Source organism: Tarenaya hassleriana, unplaced genomic scaffold, assembly GCF_000463585.1.
Source record: "Tarenaya hassleriana unplaced genomic scaffold, ASM46358v1 Cleome5, whole genome shotgun sequence".
Taxonomy (NCBI): Eukaryota; Viridiplantae; Streptophyta; class Magnoliopsida; order Brassicales; family Cleomaceae; genus Tarenaya; species Tarenaya hassleriana.
In genome coordinates, this window is record NW_010967707.1 from 4,734,729 (window position 1) to 4,754,716 (window position 19,988).

The window sequence follows — 19,988 nt, forward strand, 5'->3', positions numbered from 1 at the left end:
CCCCCCCCTTCACACGACTGGGTTTTTGGCATTTGTGTAGGAAGATTCCAGCAACTCGGTGACCATTGGTGTTTCAGATGAGCATATAGGCTTGGTCCTTGGACGTGGAGGAAGAAACATCATGGAAATCACTCAGGTTTCTCGGAATTTTTCAACTACCTCTCTTGTTCTTGGTTCCCAAATCTCACCAAACCTCATCTTGTTAACCCGAGTGCACTGTTACTGCAGATGACTGGTGCCAGAATAAAAGTATCAGATCGAGGCGATTTCATTTCTGGGACAATGGAAAGGTAAAATCTTTGGTACAAACTATCACAGAAACTTGAAACCCGAGCACTAGATATGAGACGAGATCTGTTATAACGTGAGGGAAACTCGAAATCCAGGTTCGGTTAATTGAGATCGAGAACGGGTATTATCCATGGGTATCCGGATGATAGACATTTCGGGTTCGCTTAATATGGAAATTTTGGGTATCCAACTCCTAATGTACAGATTGTTTTGGGATTTTTCCTTTTTTTCCCGACAGGAAGGTGACGATCACGGGGTCGGAAAAAGCGGTTCATCAGGCCGAGGCCATGATCAAACAGAAGGCCGCCTCGGCCGAGGAGAGGGCCTTGGAGTAAACATCCCATTGTATCGGCTCTTACGCACAACTCATCGGTCGTCTGTTGTAACATTATTTGAAGTAGACAAAGGCATTTCATTTATTCATATTTAAATTAGTTTATTCATCACAGGAGGATTTTGCCAAGCATGGATTCGGTTCTTTCGCTTGTTTAGGCTTTTTGTTCCCATTTGGGTATTGATTTATCACTGATATAACCAGGGCTTAACTTTTAAAATATTTAAAAATAAAAATAATAAATCAAGCCAAGTCATTTGTCCAAAAATTTCAATTTCGGCCTAATCGACCGTCGGCGACAAGACGTTTATGAATAAGCAGATCTGTCGCCACTCATTCTCTGCTGTTGCGGATCCCATCTCTCTCTCTCGCACTTCACCGGCTCCGCCGCCGATTCATTTTCCGGCGGATCTGACCTTTCTCCGTTTCGCTTCTTGATCCAGGTTCGTCCCTTCTTGTTCGGTTCTGTTTTTCTTTTCTGAATTTTGTGTCTGGTCAATGGTGTTCGTGAAGCAGTAGGAACTCTTGCGTCTGGATCTGTAAATGATGTCAATGTTAAGATGTTTAATTTCGCGATCCTCTTGTTGTTCCGCATTTCGGGTTTAGGATCCGCAATTTGTTTCCCGTTTGTTTCCTGGGAAAATGATCTGGGAGAAAGAAAATTCGGATATTAGTGCAGCTTCGCGTAGAGATCTGAATTCGTTTGGGAATTCTTCGAAAATGGCAGACTGAAGCTGTGAGGTGATCAGCGGTTTCGTTGTTTCCGGGTAATGGAAGAGATCAAGAAAGAAATCGACGTCAGTGATTGGCATTCCAATCTAGCCTACGATGAATGGACACCACTCCCTGTTCCTGGTCCACGAGCATCAGCTCGATACAAGGTGACTGCATCTGTTTAAGGATTTTCTTTGCACCCTTTGGTCTCTGTTACTTGAATCATTCTCTTGTCAGGATCTTCCAACAGTTTATCCAATGATAAGACCATTCTTGTTGTTCCCTGTGGTAATGCTTCGTCCTTTGTCGTAGTTATTTGTTCCTATACTTATTGCAGCATGCAGCAGCGATCGTTGATGAGAAACTATACATTGTTGGCGGAAGTCGTAATGGCAGATACTTGTCTGATGTACAGGTACTTTGGGTTTCTGTCCCTTTCGATCTGTCAATGTCATCCTCTTCTTTATTGATCTTGTGGCCTCTTCTTTATTGATCTTGTGTTGATTTGGTAACTTACCAGGTCTTTGATCTGAGAAGTTTGACGTGGTCTAATCTCAAACTGAAACCTGAAGCAAGTGCTGACAACATTGAAGATGGTAGCTTGCAGGAAGCTTTTCCTGCCATTTCTGATCACCGTATGGTAAGTACTTGTACGAAGATGAATTTACAAACATGTATAGATAGCCAGGGGTAATTGTGAACATTTCGGCAGATGAAGTGGGGGAACAAGCTTCTCCTAATTGGGGGGCACTCAAAAAAACCTTCAAGTAACATGTCAGGTCAGCATATGCAGGACGCATTTTTATGTCCTGTGTTCTGCAATAGAATACGGATTAGTTGGTGCCCTTTTAGATGCTTATAGTGTGTTGATGCTTCCTTGTAGTGCGCTTCATTGATCTGGAAACCCATGTATCTGGTGTTATCGATGCATCGGGGAGAATCCCGGTAAAGAAACAGCTCCCTCAGTTTCTAGCTACAAAGATTATATTTCGGATGTTTATGTACCTACCATGTTTCAGGTATCACGCGGTGGACATTCCATCACACTGGTCGGGTCCCGAGTTTTTGTGTTTGGTGGAGAAGATAGGAACAGGAAGCTGCTAAACGATCTGCATGTTCTTGATCTTGAAACCATGACTTGGGATGTTGTTGAGACAATGTAAGTTTGTACGCTATTGCTGTGAGCTGGTGCCATGACTGTGTACAACAGTTCCGGTTTTGTAGGTTTAGATCTTGAAGTGCTCCATTCATGTCATGGTCTTTTGATTTGACAGGCAGCCGCCTCCAGCTCCCAGATTTGATCACGCAGCTGCTGCATATTCTGAACGTTACCTCCTGATTTTTGGTGGATGTTCTCATTCGATCTTTTTCAACGATCTTCATGTCCTTGACCTGCAAACGGTAAGCACATATTATGGTCCTTCTGCTTAGGCACCTATTGCTATGGTTTGTCACAATTGCATTCTTATCTTTTTCTGATTGACTTTGTGCGTGGCAGATGGAGTGGTCACAACCTCATGTTCAGGGTGACACCGTGACTCCTAGGGCCGGACATGCCGGAACGACGATTGATGATAACTGGTATATTGTCGGCGGAGGTGATAACAGCAACGGTACATGCAATCTTTGATTCTTGAATGATTTTGGCTCCTCCAAATTGACATGCTCCTGCAATTCTCTTCACCCACAACGCCTCTTCCATATGCAGGTTGTCTAGAAACTCTTGTGCTAAATATGTCAAAACTCGTGTGGTCGATATCAGCCAATGTAGGGGCAAGGCATCCACTTGCAAGCGAGGTAAACTTCTCAAGTATCCACTGACTCCCTGCGTACACTCTCATTCTTCACGTGACACGGGAATTCAATCGTAGGGTCTGAGTGTTTGCTCAGCATCAATACTTGGGGAGAAGATCTTGGTTGCTTTTGGTGGCTATAATGGGAAGTATAACAATGACGTAAGTAGTGTAACCAAACATATATATATACTCACTCAATCTCGTTCAATCGAATTTTATTATCACAATCGACATATTTCCTTCGATGAATGCAGATATTTGTGATGAGACTTAAACCCGGGGAATCATCGCGTCCAAAGATCTTCCGGTCGCCAGCAGCTGCTGCAGCTGCAGCCTCTGTCACCGCTGCTTATGCGTTGGCCAAATCGGAAAAGTTGGACTTCCCTCCAGCAGTAGGCAACCCAACTCCCAACGGAATCGGGAACGGAGACAGCCTCTCTGGAAAGGATCTAAGCAACAGAATCGAAACGATTAAAGAAGAGAAAAGAGAATTAGAGTCGAGGATTGAAGAAGCTCGATCAGAAAATTCAAAACTAAGGGAAAAGACAGACGAAGTTAACAGCAGCCACAGCGAACTATCTCAAGTAATGCATCATCAAAAGCACCCATCATAGGATCTTTAACAAAACAGCAAACTTTCTGACAGAAAGTTTCTGACTTTTTTTTTTTTCCTGCAGGAGCTCCAATCCGTACAAGGTCAACTCATTTCCGAGCGATCAAGATGCTTCAAACTCGAGGTTTCTTCTCGTCGTTCCTGCCTTTCTTCTTTGTGTCTTCTACCGGTTTTTGTCCCTCGTTATATCTGACCGACGGCAACGAACAGGCACAGATTGCGGAACTGCAGAAAGCGTTGGAATCGATGGAATCAATAGAGAAGGAAGTGGAGATGCTTCGAAAACAGAAATCGGAATTAGAACAGCAAGAAGCGGAGGAAGCAACAGTGCAAAGACAAGGCTCTGGCCGTGGCGGCGTCTGGCGCTGGATCTCCGGGTAAAATCTCAAAAGGTTTGAATTTCAATTGTCGCTATCTGCATCTTCTTACATCGCAAATCTGAAGCTGTCCGGATGCCCGTTCTCTGTCGGTTCTTCATGAGCTGAATGAATCCAAGAGAGTTAGTTTATATACAGTTTTGGGTTCTGTCGTTTCGAATCAATTTGTTTCTTATAAATTTTTTCCAGTAACATGTTCATGCTGAACCCACATTTCTTTCCTTTTCATGTTCGTTAAATCCTTTCGGATTTAGATATTTTGATTTACAAAAATAATATTTATTTGTTTTTAAAGTTGGTCCAATTTGATTAGACCACTATTTTTTTCATCATATTTCTTTTAAGAAATATAGTTTTATACAACATTGATCATTTAATAGGAATTCGAAATGAGGTTTGCTTCAAATACTATAGTTGTTTATGGATAAAGATTTTAGGCCACCGACCGCGCGATTTTACTACCTGAAGCTATTACGTCAAACAAATGACAGATTTTTCTCCTGTGGTGCCACGTGGATAAAATCACAGATTCTAGAAGATTCTCCCAACTTCTTGGAACAAAAAAGAAGAGAACAGAAGAAGCAGAGCTAGAGTTCTGGCCTGAACAAACCGCATTAAATACATGACAATAGAACCCAACTTGTCCCCCCGACGACACGGTCACTGCCCTTATCCTAATTTTACAACAGAGATCCACATCTGATCTCTCAACATTAAGTTAACGGAGAACAACCTGATCGACTTCTGTCAGTCTTTTCTAAGAGCATTGTCCCTTGACGCTCTTTTCCTAAGCTCCTCGTTCTCCTGACGCAATGCATCGATCCTTGACTGAAGAATGCTGATCATTGCCTCTGCGCTCATCATTTCCAGCTTGAACGTCTCTCTCTCCACCGACATCTGGTGGATCTCCCTCTGCAGATCGTTGATCAGCTTGGTGCAGTTACCGGGCATAACCATTGTAGTGGCTCCCACCTCGTCCTTGGCTTTGTTTTTTTCCGGGGAAGAACGTTCCTCCATTCATGTCATGGTCTTTTGATTTGACAGGCAGCCGCCTCCAGCTCCCAGATTTGATCACGCAGCTGCTGCATATTCTGAACGTTACCTCCTGATTTTTGGTGGATGTTCTCCTCAGGAGGAGCAGAATCCGAACTCGAGCAAAGCAGAGATTGCAGTGTTAGTTGCAGCAGAAGATGTCAAGGTTGTAGTTGTGGAGGAACAGTGATCTTGGGTGATTCGGCTCGAGTTGTGAGAGTTGCCCATCGACTCGTTTTGGCGTCTGCGTTTGTATTGGAGGAGAGGTAAGGACGCTTCTTTGTTCAGGACGCAAAGAGGAGGAGGACAGTCTTCTTGGGTGAGTTCATGCTTTGGCGAGCTCTTGTTCTTCTCTTGCTGCTTGTGGGCATCATCATCATCATCATCATCATCATCATCATCATGCTCTTTGTTAGGAACAACTCTTGCCAGTACATTATCGATATGAGTCTCTCTCGGGAGCTCGTTGATGTTGATGAGATTTTTGGTCATCGATTGGATCTCCTACACCAATTATAATCAGTGTAAACAAAGATTAAAATGCATCATATCATCATCAGTAGCAGCAGCAGCAGCAGCAGAAAGAAGATTGTATGCAATTGAACATCTCAGATGTTAATAATTAAAAAAAAAAAGTTTAGTCTTGCTCTAAAAAAGCAGAAACCTGATCAGATTCATTACTGCCATTGGCATCCTCGGCAACTTGTAGAGGCCCCCCCATGACCCTCACATCTTCTCCTGGGATCAGAGCCATTCCACCTACATCCCACTCTTCTTCCAAGAACGGTGCATATCGGTTCCCACTCGGTGGCCCGATGTTGTTTTTGTGAAATACTCTGCACAACACATAAGCATCTTGCTGCACCCACCAAATAAAAAGTGATCAGATTTGACTTTTTCGCAATCTGAAATGCAGTTATGTCACACATGTAACAGAGACTGTCGATTTTGCAACTCAAGCAGGAGCCCACAAATTTACCAATGCCCCATCTGCAGGAACACATCCGCCAGTTTTAGATGTGCAGATTCTTTTACAAGCATGAAATTAGAACCACTGACGACAAATAGTTGAACAACGCATATTTCCAGCCTAAATGGTTCAAGTATACTTGAACAAACTAACAATTGAACAAACGTCTAAGCAACAAGACAATCGAAAGCCTAAAAAGATGGTTTCAGTCCACAAGAACAGACATTTCCAACACATGGAGTAACCATGAAAAAGGAATCTTCAGACAGTATGTACCTGCATGCTTCCATTCTTTTCCACTTCATATTCAACAAGGCGGTACTCGTGCATGACCCAATTGGTCCGCAGCCCATCCGGAGCACGCCCACTGTGAAACACAAGGGTCTTTTTCATCCCAATCAACTGGGTTACACGCCGAATTTCCCTGTCTTTTCCAGTAGCTTTCCAGTACCCTTTGTTCGTTGCCCGGTTCATTCTACCACCATTTCCATACTTTTTATCCAATGCACTGAAGAAATACCATTCCTGGTCTCTTGTCTTTAACTTGGAATACCCTGAAACACGAAAAGAAGACCTTCAGTGATATACAACACTAACTAAACCTCAGACAGAAGACCAATGGCGCAACAAAGGATCCCATTTCCTGAAACACAAGAAACCAAAGCTGGAACACCAAACCGCACGAAATCTGAAAGAGTTCCCAGAAAACTTGAGAGAATTGATATGGCTCGTATTTGAAGCATGATGTAAACGCTTATCATGATACCTAAATTTAGCAAAAGTACCGACAACTACAGTGCGACAGAAATTTTTCCAGTAGAAAATCAGAACCCAACAAGCACAAGCCCTCATCGGCGAAGATCATCGAGAGAATCACTTCAAAAAACCCTAGAAACACGAAACCCGACGAACAATCGAAACATAATCCTCGAAATCCCAAATCAGAAGCAACAATCAGAGTCTCCCAGCGAAACCAGAAATATCACACACAAGCCAGAGCCCAGAAACAAAGCCCAGAGAGAAAATAAAAAAGAAGGGCGAACCTGCTAACTCCCAGGGCTCGTGCTTGTAGATATCGACCTCCCCAATCGCACTGAAACGCACGGGTCTCCTCAGAACCTTCCTCTTCAAGTAATAACTGACGAGTTCTTCATCGGTCGGGTGAAATCGGAAGCCAGGAGCCAACGCCGTCGCCGAAGCGGATGAGGCCGGCGGAGTCTCCGGAGCGGTCACCGGAGACGGCGAAGACACGACAGCGACAGATTCACGGCCCATAGATTTCCGTACCGGTTCTAGGGTACCGATTCCTCTCTCTCTCTTCCCCAAACCTTGCTTGCGGAGAAAACGAACAAACCCAGAAAAAGTTGGCAGATGGGTTTTTGATTGGGGGAGAAGAAACAAAGAGAGGAGCCCGAGAAAGGGTACCTTCGATTGCAAGAAATTTGTTTGTTTCGCGGACCTAGAAAAATGTTTTCTTTTTAATTTGCCTTTTCTTTCTACAAGAGTGATGCACAATAAAACCCTAGATAATTTCACAGCGCCGTTTTGTCGTTTTGTGCGGTGAAAGCAGTTTTTACAGCTTCAAGTAGACCGCAGTGCAAAATAAAAATAAATATTTTCTGTTTTTCCAAAGCCATGGACCGACCTAGCCTGATATAATTTTTTTTTTAAATATGACATTGTTTTTTTTAAATTTCCTTTATCGTAAACGGCGTGTGTATGTATGTATATATATATATATATCATCTGCCAAATATTTTACATATTGGATACTTCATGATATATACGGTTACGTTATTTTGTTAGGGGAGTAGGATTTGTACCAAAACTGGATGGTATTTTGAATATTCATCTGTTCTAAAAAGGGATAATTTAATTAAAAAAACTTGTGATATATCTATACGTATATATTTTTACATGTATAAAAAAATAGAGTAAAATCGATATCAATACACACTAGTTTAGTGTAGATATGGATTATCTAGTTTACTAACACCAACTCTCACAATATAATATTATAAAATTAATCTTAATTATTTAATTTCGTTTATGTAAAATTAATTAAAACTGATATAAATTATATATATAATAAACTAGTTAACATTTTTATTTTCATGACGTTATTAGTATTTTAATAATAAATTTTATATACAACTTCATATAGTCATATATATCGTATATGGTTTTCCAGATTCGGTCAAAGGGTAATTGCAAAATATACACCGGTTAAAACGGTAATTTTAATAACTAGGGATAGGTAATTAAATGGAATAATGAAGAGAGAGAGGAGTGGGAGGTACGTTTGGTTTACTTTACCGGTAAGGCAAGTAAAAGACGAAACGCTTTGGTCCACATCAATCATCATCTTCTCCATTTTAATATTTATTTATTTATTTTATAATCCTTGCATTTTTTTTTTGGTAAAGATAATCCTTGCATTTTCATCTCAACAAATTAACTAATTGATCAATCTGTGAAGACGATGATGACGTGCAGCAAATTCAAATGTTAAAAACAATTAATTATATTGTAATTTGTATCTGATACATACATGGGATATATAATGATGAGCAATTTCAGAAAGAACAAATATTTTTCATGTATGTGTCTGTTTATACATAAATTGCTTGATTTTCCGTTTTCCTATGTTGAGTTATATCAGCTTCAAAATTAAAAATTATATATATAATATATCTGTCCAAAACTATCTGATTTTTGAAAATTTTGAGTAGATAAATCCAATTGGGTGAAATGAACGTATAAATAATTGTTTGTTGTATAAAATTTGATTGCTTGTTATATAAAAAAAAAAATCAAATTTAGCAAATGTAAAACAAATATAAAATTAACCAAGAAAGATAAAATATCTTTAATAAAAGTCAATAATTTCATAAAATTTAAATATTGTATAGACATATATTTGTATGAATTCAAAAAAAAAAGTTAAAAGGAATAAGGAAAACAAACGTAATGGAAATCGAACTGTTTACCCTAAACCCTGCCACGCGTTCCACACCCATCACGTGACTTTTCTTTGACGTCTCACCAAACCTCTTCCCTTCCTTTTTCAATTTTTTAAAAATTAAATCATAAGAAAATCAACGCATATTCACCGCACATATATGTATATATAAACACACCCATCTTGTTATTTTCTTCACCCATTAAATAAAAATAATAATCTCTACAACCTTTTTTTCCCCCCCAGAAGAGAATAAATTATATAGAAGTTTGAAAAGATGGGGAAATCGATCGGACCGGTGGAAGTAGCTCCGACGATGCTCGTTTTTCCGACAAGGGTTTCAGCCTCACCTTCCCTCGAAACCATTCTCGAGGAAGAAGATGAAACTCGGAGTTTCTGATCTTTAATTATCATTATTATCCTTTTTAACAAAAAAAGATTTTGTGTAATTCTGTTGAAACCCTATTAATAATGGTGTATTACTCTTTTGTTTTTTTTTTAAAAAATAGATATAATCAAACGTGTTGTCCGTATATTATATATGTCGAAATAATATTGTAGTTTTTGAAACAATAATTGAACTTAAATATAATCCGAATAGAGTGTAAAAGGGATTAAAATTCGAGAATATATATATATATATAACGAAAAAACGATCAAAATCGAAATCCAACCATGGTTGGGCCCCCATTGCCTATCAAGCAATTTAAGATGGGCCCATGATTCTGTTATATTGGGCCTTCCAAAGTCCATTTCTCATCCAAAGCATGATTTCTTACATTTTTCACCTGCTTTTGTTTATTATAAGATACCTGCTTTGGATTTACTGTTTATTCTTAGTAAAATTTATTTTCAAACATGGAAGAAAAAATAAAATAAAAGATGCGAAATCTAATAAATAAATTGCATTAAATACAAAGATGAATACAAACAGTTGGCAGTGTCAAAACATGCTTTGTTGAATTTATTTGTAAAGGATGGGTCCCACAAAAAAGTACACAAACCAACCAGATTCATTGTTTCTCATAGCCCTCATTGATCAGTCAAACCAATGCACTTTCCTTGTTTATAATATGGATTTCTCATTTCTTTTTTTTTTCTTATGTTTTTCTAATTACTACGCCAATTTATAATTTCTCTTTTTTCCCCTTAAAAACTCCATTCCTCTGTTTTCTATTTTTTTTCCTTATATTTTTACTTAAAAACTTAAACTACAAAAAAAGAAATGTACAATTTATCATATTCATATTATGTTTGATCTATTTTTTTTATAATAAAATAGAACTTTTTAATCATATAGATTATTGATTCAATTGATTATGTATTATATACAAGCATATGTTTCGGATTTTTAGTGGATTTTGATATATTAATAAATTTCTAATTTTTACCACGAAGGTTATGATCACTTTTTGGAGTCTTGAATATATTAATGAATTAAGTCCCACTATTTGGAGTATTAATGTGTTTTTAGATTTATATATTGAATTTCTATAAATATATGAATTTTTAAAATATTATTAAATTCTCACTGATATTTATGTATTATATATATTGTTATAGATTTAACTTTTCAAATATTAAGGGAACTGTTTTGACGAGAGCCCGCACTCTGTCAACATCTATATATATAAAAGTAGAGTTGATTGATATGGGGATGACACGTGTCATATCTAAAAGATTAATAAAAAAGTTAAATAATTTATATTATATCAATTTTTGTGCATAAGATTAATGTAAAAAATATTCTACAAATAAACCTATAACGTATAAGTTTTTGAGCATATTTATTGTTGTCATCAGTTTTAGTCAAATTGTTTTTATTAATTTTGAATAATGATGTTTGAATCCAATGAACAATGATAACTTCAATAAATGAATTGTAAACTATAAATAGGTGAGTTTTCACGTTCAATCATCATTCAATTATTATTTTCAGCCATTGCTTTTGGTTTTAATTTGTTCAGGTAATAAATTTAAATTTGTTTTATTATTTTATTTTATCGGTTTTTTTTTCATCTCGATTCTTATAATCTTTCGGTATAGTCAATTACTTTTGTAATCTACGTATATGTATATTATATTTGTTTCTTTACAGATTATTTTTCTATATTTTTACTAAAGGTTAATATCTAAATATGTATGTTTCTATATCTATGGGTTTTTTCACAATTCATGCAATATCGAGGTATTTTCATTTTTTAATAAAAGGTCAATTTAATAGATAAAACTATATTGGTTTAATGTATCGGTTGGCACCATGATGATCAGCCAAAGAAACACCCCTAAAGGTTGATCAAAACAGGCAAAGAAACATTATATACCGTGTTGGATGATTTTTTGTATTTAGATGTCTATACATGTTATATTGTTATTTTTATCATAGGTTCTAATTTTGATCAAAACATTTATTTAAAATTTTCTTATATTAACATCATATGTACATATTGTATATGTATATATACAGAGAAAGTAAATAAGTTACTTAAAACCATTACGCCTAATTAATGATAAAACTGAGTTATTTTATTTTTGTTTAGAGATAGTATTTCATATGTATATATTGTATATCTATCTATATATATTATATTATATATTATATATATATAAATAAAAGTAAAGTAGATTCATCTAGGGATTACACGTGATATATTTGTAATAATTAAATGCAGTGGAGTTACGTACCTTTTGACAAAAAAAAATATATCGTACCATAAATATATTGTATATTATATATGTTTATATACAGAGAAAAACTTATGTTTTTTGTTTCTCATTTTCTATTTAATCTGGTTGTTTTTCAAATAGAATTAATTTTTAAATTGACTTTATAACAATGAATCATCAACAAAACATATTTTGTTAATGTTATCAATTTGTTAAACACAACGTTTAATTTGTTTGTATTATAATTTTTTGTGTTTATCAGAACTGTTGTAACTATAAGTCTAATGGATCGATTTGATCAAGAAGTAGATGACAAACTTGGGAATAAGGTATGTTATTTTTTTGTTAGTTTTAGCATTGTTTTGATATCATTATGATTTATCCATTATTAGTAATGTTTGAGGACCAACTATATATATATATATAATGATAAAACGTTAAGATGACAAACTTGACCGAATTCATCTTAACATCTTTTCTTCTTTTTTTTCGATGTTTTTTTTTAATATTTGATTAATAATAATGTTTTGAATTTACGTTGGTAATAAAAAAACTTAATAAACCAAACATGTCACTTTGTTAGTATTAACAATTTATTAAATTTAAGTAAATATAACATTTTATTAGTACCAAATCATATATTTTAATTTTTTAAAACTATATATCATATGTATATATTATATATGTTACAAGTAAAAAATTATGTTTTTGTTTCTCATTTCCTACTTAATGTGTATGTTTTTTTATACGGAAGAATAAAGTAAATTTAACGCAATACATTTATATTATTTTAAAAATGTTTAATTCCGAGTAAAACTTCAATTTAAAAATTTTGTTGTTTTAATATCCTATGTAATATGTAATGTATATCTTTATTTATAAAAAGTTAAAAAAATATATTTTTGTTTTCTATTTCTGTTTAATCTATTTGTTTTTTATATGATTAGTAGTATTTTTAAAATTTTACTAATAATGAAAAATAATCAGTCAAATATGTCATTTTGTTAGTGTTATCAATTTGTTAAATGTAAATAAACAAAATATTTCATGGTACCAAAACATATATATATATATATATATATATATATATATATATTTTTAATATCATATGTATATAATATATGTTTATACATAGAAGTTAAAAAAATTGTTTCTGTGTGCCAATTTCTATTTAACATGTTTGTTATATATATATATATTTATTAATTTTTATTTTTATTGGACTTTAATAACAATGAATCACATATTAGATAATTATTATTCTCTACGTGGCATTTTGTTTGGTTTTCATTAATTTGTGTAAAACATAATATTTATCTACTAAACATATTTTAAATATTTTTAAGGAGAATCATCCCAATGACTTTTATGTATAAATACATATATTATTACATTCAATGATTGCTTTATTCATATGAAAGTAATAAATAAATATATTATATTACAAATAATATCGTTATTGATCAAATTATTAAATCAATTGTAGGAATCGAAAAACCAGATGGACTCAGTGATTTCAACCTATGTAGGATTGGATCAGATGAGTATACATCATAAGTATCGGTGTATTATGGTCAGATTTCTAAGGATATGGGACGAGCGAAATCCTTTCAATAGGAATGGATTCAATGACATCGGATTCTTATTAATTGGTGAAAATGTACGTTCTGTTTAGCATTTATTTTCTTATGTTATGATTATTAAAAATCTAATCGTTTCTACTTATAACATTGCAGGAGAATATTGTTGAAGGAAAAATATTTCAGAATCATGCAGAAAAATTTAAAAATATAATAAATGATAGAGATGTATTTTTAATTAGGCATTTCAAGATTTTACCAAATAAAAATATATATAAATTAATGAACAGTAAATTCCGTATTTATTTTACAGAATATACTACTGTTGAAAAAATTGTTGTAACTCCTTATAGTATTGCCAAAGAGAAATTTCGGATATGCTTATACGATGATTTATTGGCGTTGGCAAACAAAAAACAAGACCTACCAGGTATGTGACATTATAAAAAACAAAAAGAAATATTGGATTTTATAATTAATATATCCTTTAATGTTACAGATATTATTGGAGTTTTAGTCGCAATACAAGGATCAAATTTACGAATGTCATCCTCAACTCAAAAAATTATTTTTCGTTTATTATTGGAAGAGTAAGTTTTTAAATTTAATTTTCACTGCACAAACTATCATTTTAATAAACTTTAACTCATTTAATTTTATACAGACTAACATATAATTTCAATATAAAAACCAGTAACAATATTGTCAAACTTTCCGTATGGGATGATCTTCTGCAGAACTCCGTTCACAAATTCATAGATTGACTGTCAGAAAAAGTATTATAGTCGTTACGGGTGTAAATCCAAAGATTATCTACGGTAATTATTTAACACAAATTAATTCATAAATATTTGATAGATTAATATTTAAAACTTCATCATTTTTATACTGAGCTTACTAATACATTTTATGTATCAGGTGTTCTATCGCTCAACACATCAACATCTACAAAGATTTATACAGATGAGAAACTGAACATTATCAAAAAATTTCGTCGAAGGTAAATAAATTATACAAATTCTTGAAAAAATCTATACTTATAATATTTACCAAAATAATTTTTATTATTATTTCACAGCCAATTTTTTTTACAGTTGAAGAAAAGCCATACCCGTACTGAAGGCAATCATAGTATATCGGTTACATTGAAACGATAAAATATCTATGCACTGATGTTAATATTTAGTCATTGATTTAATTCTGTTTACAAAAAATATAATGATATTTTTATATTATTAAAGTTTTCTATTTATATTTTATGTAATTCAAACAACTTGTCTTAGTTTTTGCTACATTCATATTACCAAATTAAATACCAATATAATAAACACAAAGTATTTCATATCATGTATAACTCAAATGCATCATAAAATCTTTATTAATTTAACCAAACCGGTTTATTTAATATGAACCAAAAAAATATACAATTTTGGTTTAGTGATACGACATGTTCACGTGGTAAATTTTAATTATATGTCCAGCTATATAATCTGTTTACTTAACGCAATTCAAAAAAATTAAACGTCGTTGGAGGTGGTGTAGAAAATTATTAAACATTTTAATATTTGATATTTTAAATCCGCGCAGCTTAGATCCTATATAAAAAATAAATGGTTAAAAACAAAAATGATAGATAAAACATAGAAAAGGATGAAAATCGTGGTTACCGGAAAAACTATTATGTGCATCTACAAATTTTATAAAAATTACGAATAAATTATATTTTGTTAATTATATATTGGGGTATAATACTCCGATTATTTTAATTGAATAATATAAATTATAAATTAAAAAACAAAAAATAATCTATTTAATTTTAAAATTAATAAAAAAAATATGTAAAACCGCAAATATTTAGTCCGCGCGATGCGCGCGGGTTATTACCTAGTATTTAAAAAAAAAAAAACAAAAAAGGGGAAAAAAAGGCGCAGACAGCTGACGACGTGGCCACGTGATTCCCCCCAAACCAACCATCTCTTTGTAAATCTCTTTTCACTCCCCAGTTTCTCTTTATTTTGATTTTGGCCCCTTAGTTTTATTATATGACGCCCCGATCCTTTTTATTTGTAACTTTTTTATCGCATGGATTATATCATTTTACTTCCCTGAGGGCCACAAGTTTATATTAGACGTTTTAGGAGTATTATTATGGTTGACTGGTTGAGGAAAAGTTAATGGCTTTTATTGGTTATTTTTTGGCAATTTTACCTTTATTCAATTTAAAATTTTTATATTAGATCTTTTTTTTATATACAAAAAAATCATTCTAAATTGTATCGGTTTTCACTTTCAATATATATTTCACATAATAACATCACTCACCCTTTATTATTAATTATAAAATTTTGTCTTTTTCAGTAAATTTGGAAAAAATACGTGGAAAAAATATTTTCTCATATTAGGGCCTGTTTTGTAAGATTTCCGAATTAGTGCGGTCCAAAATAAGAAAGTGAAGAAATGAGATGATTGCGTTTAAAATCTCAAGGTCGGACTTTGGAATCATATGCACAAGTGGACAAAAAAATGGATATTTATTTGCATGGGAATATTATGAAATAATTCATTTGTTATATATATATATATATATATATATATATATATATATATGTTTCATGTCTGATATACAAAAAAATCATTCTAAATTGTATCGGTTTTCACTTTCAATATATATTTCACATAATAACATCACTCACCCTTTATTATTAATTATAAAATTTTGTCTTTTTCAGTAAATTTGGAAAAAATACGTGGAAAAAATATTTTCTCATATTAGGGCCTGTTTTGTAAGATTTCCGAATTAGTGCGGTCCAAAATAAGAAAGTGAAGAAATGAGATGATTGCGTTTAAAATCTCAAGGTCGGACTTTGGAATCATATGCACAAGTGGACAAAAAAATATGGATATTTATTTGCATGGGAATATTATGAAATAATTCATTTGTTATATATATATATATATATATATATATATATATATATATGATTCATGACTGCTTGCTGACAAAGACGGTCGGTGAGCATGGATCGCTAAATCTAGATCACGCTGTCCCCTTAAGATACGTCTAATAGATTTGTCTTTTTTTATTTATTATTTACCAATTGTTTGTTTCAACATCATGAACTGAAAACATAATCTTCCTAAATAAACTCCCCATTATTTACGTTACTTCTATCCATCAAATTACTGTCAGTGCACCCATTGAATATTATTTATATAATAAATTGTTATTTTTAGATTGGTAATCCTATCATCTGTGCAATTTTGTCTTTTCAACTTTTCAGACTTTTGTTGCACTGTATTGAAATGTGACGTGGATTTAAATGATAAGATTTGAGACCAGATATAGATCTATAACATGTTATATTTCGAGGAAGATGTGATTTATGGTCACTATATTAAGTGTATTGCTCTATGTTTCACCTTAAACTAATTTTCAATGCCTAAAAAAAATTGCATATGAAGTGGGTATGAGATGTGGAAAAACCATATAATATGGGGATATTGACAGTCGATTTAAAATTTTGTATAAATAACCCCAAAAATAAAAATCAAGAAAAACATGTGGCATTGTACTTGTGCAAGTAATCTCCGTATTAAATGCAATAAATTCAATGTAGCATTTAAGATTTGGACCGTTTTGAGTGAGGGAAAAGACACGATTGCTCGTGTTCTTGATTGAGTTAAAAAACAAAGTTGTACTAATTAATGAACTGCAGCCATATATATATATATGTGTGTGCGTGTTAAGGATTCGGCAGTTAAAACTACGAATTTTATTGGTTAGTCATTTTAAGAAACGAACAAGTAAGATTGTTAGTTATGGAGAGAGATTTTTGCTGCAAAATTATTATGTTACGACGAGGGAAAAAAAACTTTTTTTCCATTAAAGGAAACAAAACAAAGACGAAAGCCACGTTCTTTGTTCGTCAGCAGTCAACCTGTCAAATGACAGATTTTGCCGATCTTCATCTTCCTCTTCTTAAGTTCATGAACCTCATCTGCAACTGAAATCCATGGAAACCCATCATTTTCTTCTCATTCTCTCTCTGGTTCCGTCGTTTCTCGCCGTACCCGGATCCGCGTTCGGATCCTCTGGCCCCATCGCTGCGGCGTTCGGCGGCGGCGGCGTTCGCGATGGTTTCTTCTGTGCCATTGACGCAAGTGGCCGTCAAGAAGTCATCTGCTGGGGCCAGAACTATTCGTCTCCATCTTCGTCTCCTTCCTCTGCTTCCGCGAGAAGCATGATTCCGTCCATGGCGGCTCTCTCCGGCGGAGATGGGTTCCTCTGCGGTGTTTTATCGAACACTTCTCAGGCGTTCTGTTTCAGTTCCCTAGTGTCCCCTTCAGGTACGGATCTTGTCCCTGTTGCTTACCGGACCAATGCTTACTCCCAGATCGCCGCGGGGAAGAGCCATGTTTGTGCAGTTAGAGGAGCTTACTACTCGGATCATGATTCGGGCATTGTCGATTGTTGGGAGATTTCGAGAACTTCGAACAATAGCTTGGTTGCGAAAGATGGGTATCCGTTTCATGATCAGAGTGTTAGCAATCTCGTGTTCAACAAAGTTGTTTCCGGAGATGGGTTTAGCTGTGGAGGGATTAGAGAAGGAGGAACAATCTGTTGGGGACCCAATGCGTCTAAATTAGGGTTTAACGCCACCTCCGAGAATTTCGAGATCTTAGCCGCGGGAAAAACTTCGCTATGTGGAATTCTGAATTCGTCTCGTGAAGTACAATGTTGGGATGAGGATGAATCTTTCGCTGATTTCCCGGTCGGGGTTAGATTCGTATCGTTAACAGCCGGAGCTCGACATTTCTGTGGAATCCGTGAGGATAATCACGAGGTCGAATGCTGGGGAAGAAGTTCGAACTTTTCGTCTGTTCCTAAGGGTTCTGGATTCAAGGCCATTGCTTCATCTGATTTCACCAGTTGTGGCATCAGGGAAGACGATTTAGTTCTTGATTGCTGGCTGGTTGATGGGTCATCGACCTTGGATTATGATCCACCGTTGGAGCTATGCAGCCCAGGGCTTTGCCGTGCTGGCCCTTGTAACGAAGGGGAGTTTGCTTTCAACGCAAGCATCCTCAACGAGCCAGATCTAACCAGTTTGTGTGTTAGGAAAGATTTGGTGGTCTGTTCGCCTTGCGCGTCGGATTGCTCTGAAGGGTTCTTCCTGTCTAGTCCCTGCAACGAGAACTCGGATCGTGTCTGCACACCATGCTCTCTCTGTCAGAACAGTTCTTGCTCTGCTGTCTGTAAGCTTCTTCACTCCTCGATTGAGAAGCATTGGCATCATATGCAGAGGCTGATGGTTCTCATAGCTGGTTCTTGTGCCTCGGCTCTATTGCTCATCACAATCGGTTGCTGCATAGTTCCGCGGATGATCTCTAGCCCGAAAGAGGACAGGGCTGGGAATCAGTTCAAATCTTGCATTGGAAAACCCGAGTTGGACGCAGAAGTTCCGGCCCAGATCTCACCTTCTCCATCAGTCACTCCATGTCCAGGAGCTGCACAAGTTTTCAGACTCTCTGAGCTAAAAGACGCGACGAACGGGTTCAAGGAATTCAACGAGCTCGGAAGAGGAAGCTACGGTTTTGTATACAAAGCCGTGTTAGCGGACGGGAGGCAAGTAGCCGTGAAGAGAGCGAACGCAGCCACGATCATTCACACGAACACGAGAGAATTCGAGATGGAACTGGAGATTCTCTGCAGTATCAGACACTGCAATATCGTGAATCTTCTCGGATATTCGACAGAGATGGGGGAGAGACTTCTCGTATACGAATACATGCCTCACGGTACGCTGCATGATCATCTCCATGGCGGTCTCTCCCCTCTGAATTGGAGCCTTAGGTTTAAAATCGCGATGCAAGCCGCGAAGGGTCTGGAGTACCTTCACGAAGAAGTTAACCCGCCGATCGTTCATCGCGACGTGAAATCGTCGAACATTCTCTTGGACTCGGACTGGGTGGCGAGGGTCGCGGATTTCGGGCTCGTGACATCGAACGAGGAGAAGAATCTCGACACGAAAACAGACATTTACAGATTCGGAGTGGTGTTGCTGGAGATTCTGACAGGGAGAAAGTCATACGACAGAGATTATGATCCTCCAGAGATCGTGGAATGGGCAGTTCCGGTGATCAGGGAAGGCAAATCGGCGGCGATCATCGATCGGTACGTGGCGGTTCCGAGGAACGTGGAACCGCTGCTGAAACTTGCTGACATGGCGGAGCTGTCCTTACGGGAGGATCCAAACCAACGTCCCACGATGTCGGAGCTAGCGAACTGGTTGGAACACATTGTAAGAGATGAGTTCCTCTTATGACATTTGATTTTTTTTTTTAAAAAAGATTCATTCTTCTTTGTGTGCGAGTATTTAATCATTCTTTTGTGTTTTTAGGATATTTTATTTGGGGGGAAATTGTATATTTGATCTGAGTTTGCCTTGTAGATGGGAGTGGGACACAAATTTTTTATTTTCTTTTGTGGGTTTAAAAATAAATACAATTATATTATAAACCACAACTGCAGCTTACAACCTAGAGGAAAATGAAAAACACAAGTTTACGAGTTCGGATCAATTATTTACGTATAAAAAAAAACCGTGTTATTTATATTATGAATTCTAATATAATATGTTTTTTTCCCTAC

The 19,988-nt window shown here is 35.4% G+C and overlaps 4 protein-coding genes and 1 pseudogene across 6 annotated transcripts in view; 4 read left to right on the plus strand and 1 right to left on the minus strand.

Annotated features, from left to right (window-relative positions):
• LOC104826969 (protein BTR1-like) overlaps positions 1 to 813 on the plus strand; it is a 4,099-nt gene extending 3,286 nt beyond the window's left edge. For both annotated transcript variants that reach the window (XM_010559956.2, XM_010559955.2), the window contains exons 7-9: positions 41 to 136; positions 229 to 290; positions 530 to 813. In XM_010559956.2, coding sequence (XP_010558258.1) covers positions 41 to 136; positions 229 to 290; positions 530 to 626 — 255 coding nt within the window. In that variant the 3' untranslated portion in view covers positions 627 to 813. The remainder of the gene's footprint in view (positions 1 to 40; positions 137 to 228; positions 291 to 529) is intronic.
• An 88-nt stretch (positions 814 to 901) lies between these two features.
• LOC104826971 (acyl-CoA-binding domain-containing protein 4) lies at positions 902 to 4,382 on the plus strand. Of its 2 annotated transcripts, XM_010559958.2 has the most exons (14): positions 902 to 1,068; positions 1,353 to 1,506; positions 1,677 to 1,754; positions 1,860 to 1,979; positions 2,052 to 2,118; positions 2,223 to 2,284; positions 2,359 to 2,498; positions 2,614 to 2,740; positions 2,838 to 2,952; positions 3,048 to 3,136; positions 3,211 to 3,294; positions 3,390 to 3,719; positions 3,813 to 3,872; positions 3,959 to 4,382. In XM_010559958.2, exons 2-14 carry the CDS (start codon positions 1,396 to 1,398, stop codon positions 4,127 to 4,129), a joined length of 1,554 nt encoding a protein of 517 aa, XP_010558260.1. In that variant the 5' UTR covers positions 902 to 1,068; positions 1,353 to 1,395; the 3' UTR covers positions 4,130 to 4,382. The 2 variants fall into 2 exon arrangements, with proteins under 2 accessions (XP_010558260.1, XP_010558261.1); XM_010559959.1 differs by lacking the exon at positions 902 to 1,068 and having other exon boundaries at positions 1,652 to 1,754.
• Positions 4,383 to 4,640: 258 nt separating this feature from the next.
• LOC104826970 lies at positions 4,641 to 7,626 on the minus strand (annotated as a pseudogene).
• A 1,677-nt stretch (positions 7,627 to 9,303) lies between these two features.
• Positions 9,304 to 9,577, plus strand: LOC109117259. Its single transcript, XM_019204083.1, has one exon. It carries the CDS (start codon positions 9,367 to 9,369, stop codon positions 9,487 to 9,489), a length of 123 nt encoding a protein of 40 aa, XP_019059628.1. The 5' UTR covers positions 9,304 to 9,366; the 3' UTR covers positions 9,490 to 9,577.
• A 7,635-nt stretch (positions 9,578 to 17,212) lies between these two features.
• Positions 17,213 to 19,736, plus strand: LOC104826972 (serine/threonine-protein kinase-like protein CCR1). The gene has a single exon (XM_010559960.2). It carries the CDS (start codon positions 17,350 to 17,352, stop codon positions 19,660 to 19,662), a length of 2,313 nt encoding a protein of 770 aa, XP_010558262.1. The 5' UTR covers positions 17,213 to 17,349; the 3' UTR covers positions 19,663 to 19,736.
• The last annotated feature ends 252 nt before the right edge of the window (positions 19,737 to 19,988 follow it).

Coding starts and splice junctions, on each gene's coding strand:
- LOC104826971 (XM_010559958.2), top strand. CDS start 1,396: ATGGAAGAGATCAAGAAAGAAATCGACGTCAGTGATTGGCATTCCAAT. Junction 2,741..2,837: donor ATGTCCTTGACCTGCAAACG/GTAAGCACATAT, acceptor TGTGCGTGGCAG/ATGGAGTGGTCACAACCTCA. Junction 3,137..3,210: donor GGCATCCACTTGCAAGCGAG/GTAAACTTCTCA, acceptor ATTCAATCGTAG/GGTCTGAGTGTTTGCTCAGC.
- LOC109117259 (XM_019204083.1), top strand. CDS start 9,367: ATGGGGAAATCGATCGGACCGGTGGAAGTAGCTCCGACGATGCTCGTT.
- LOC104826972 (XM_010559960.2), top strand. CDS start 17,350: ATGGAAACCCATCATTTTCTTCTCATTCTCTCTCTGGTTCCGTCGTTT.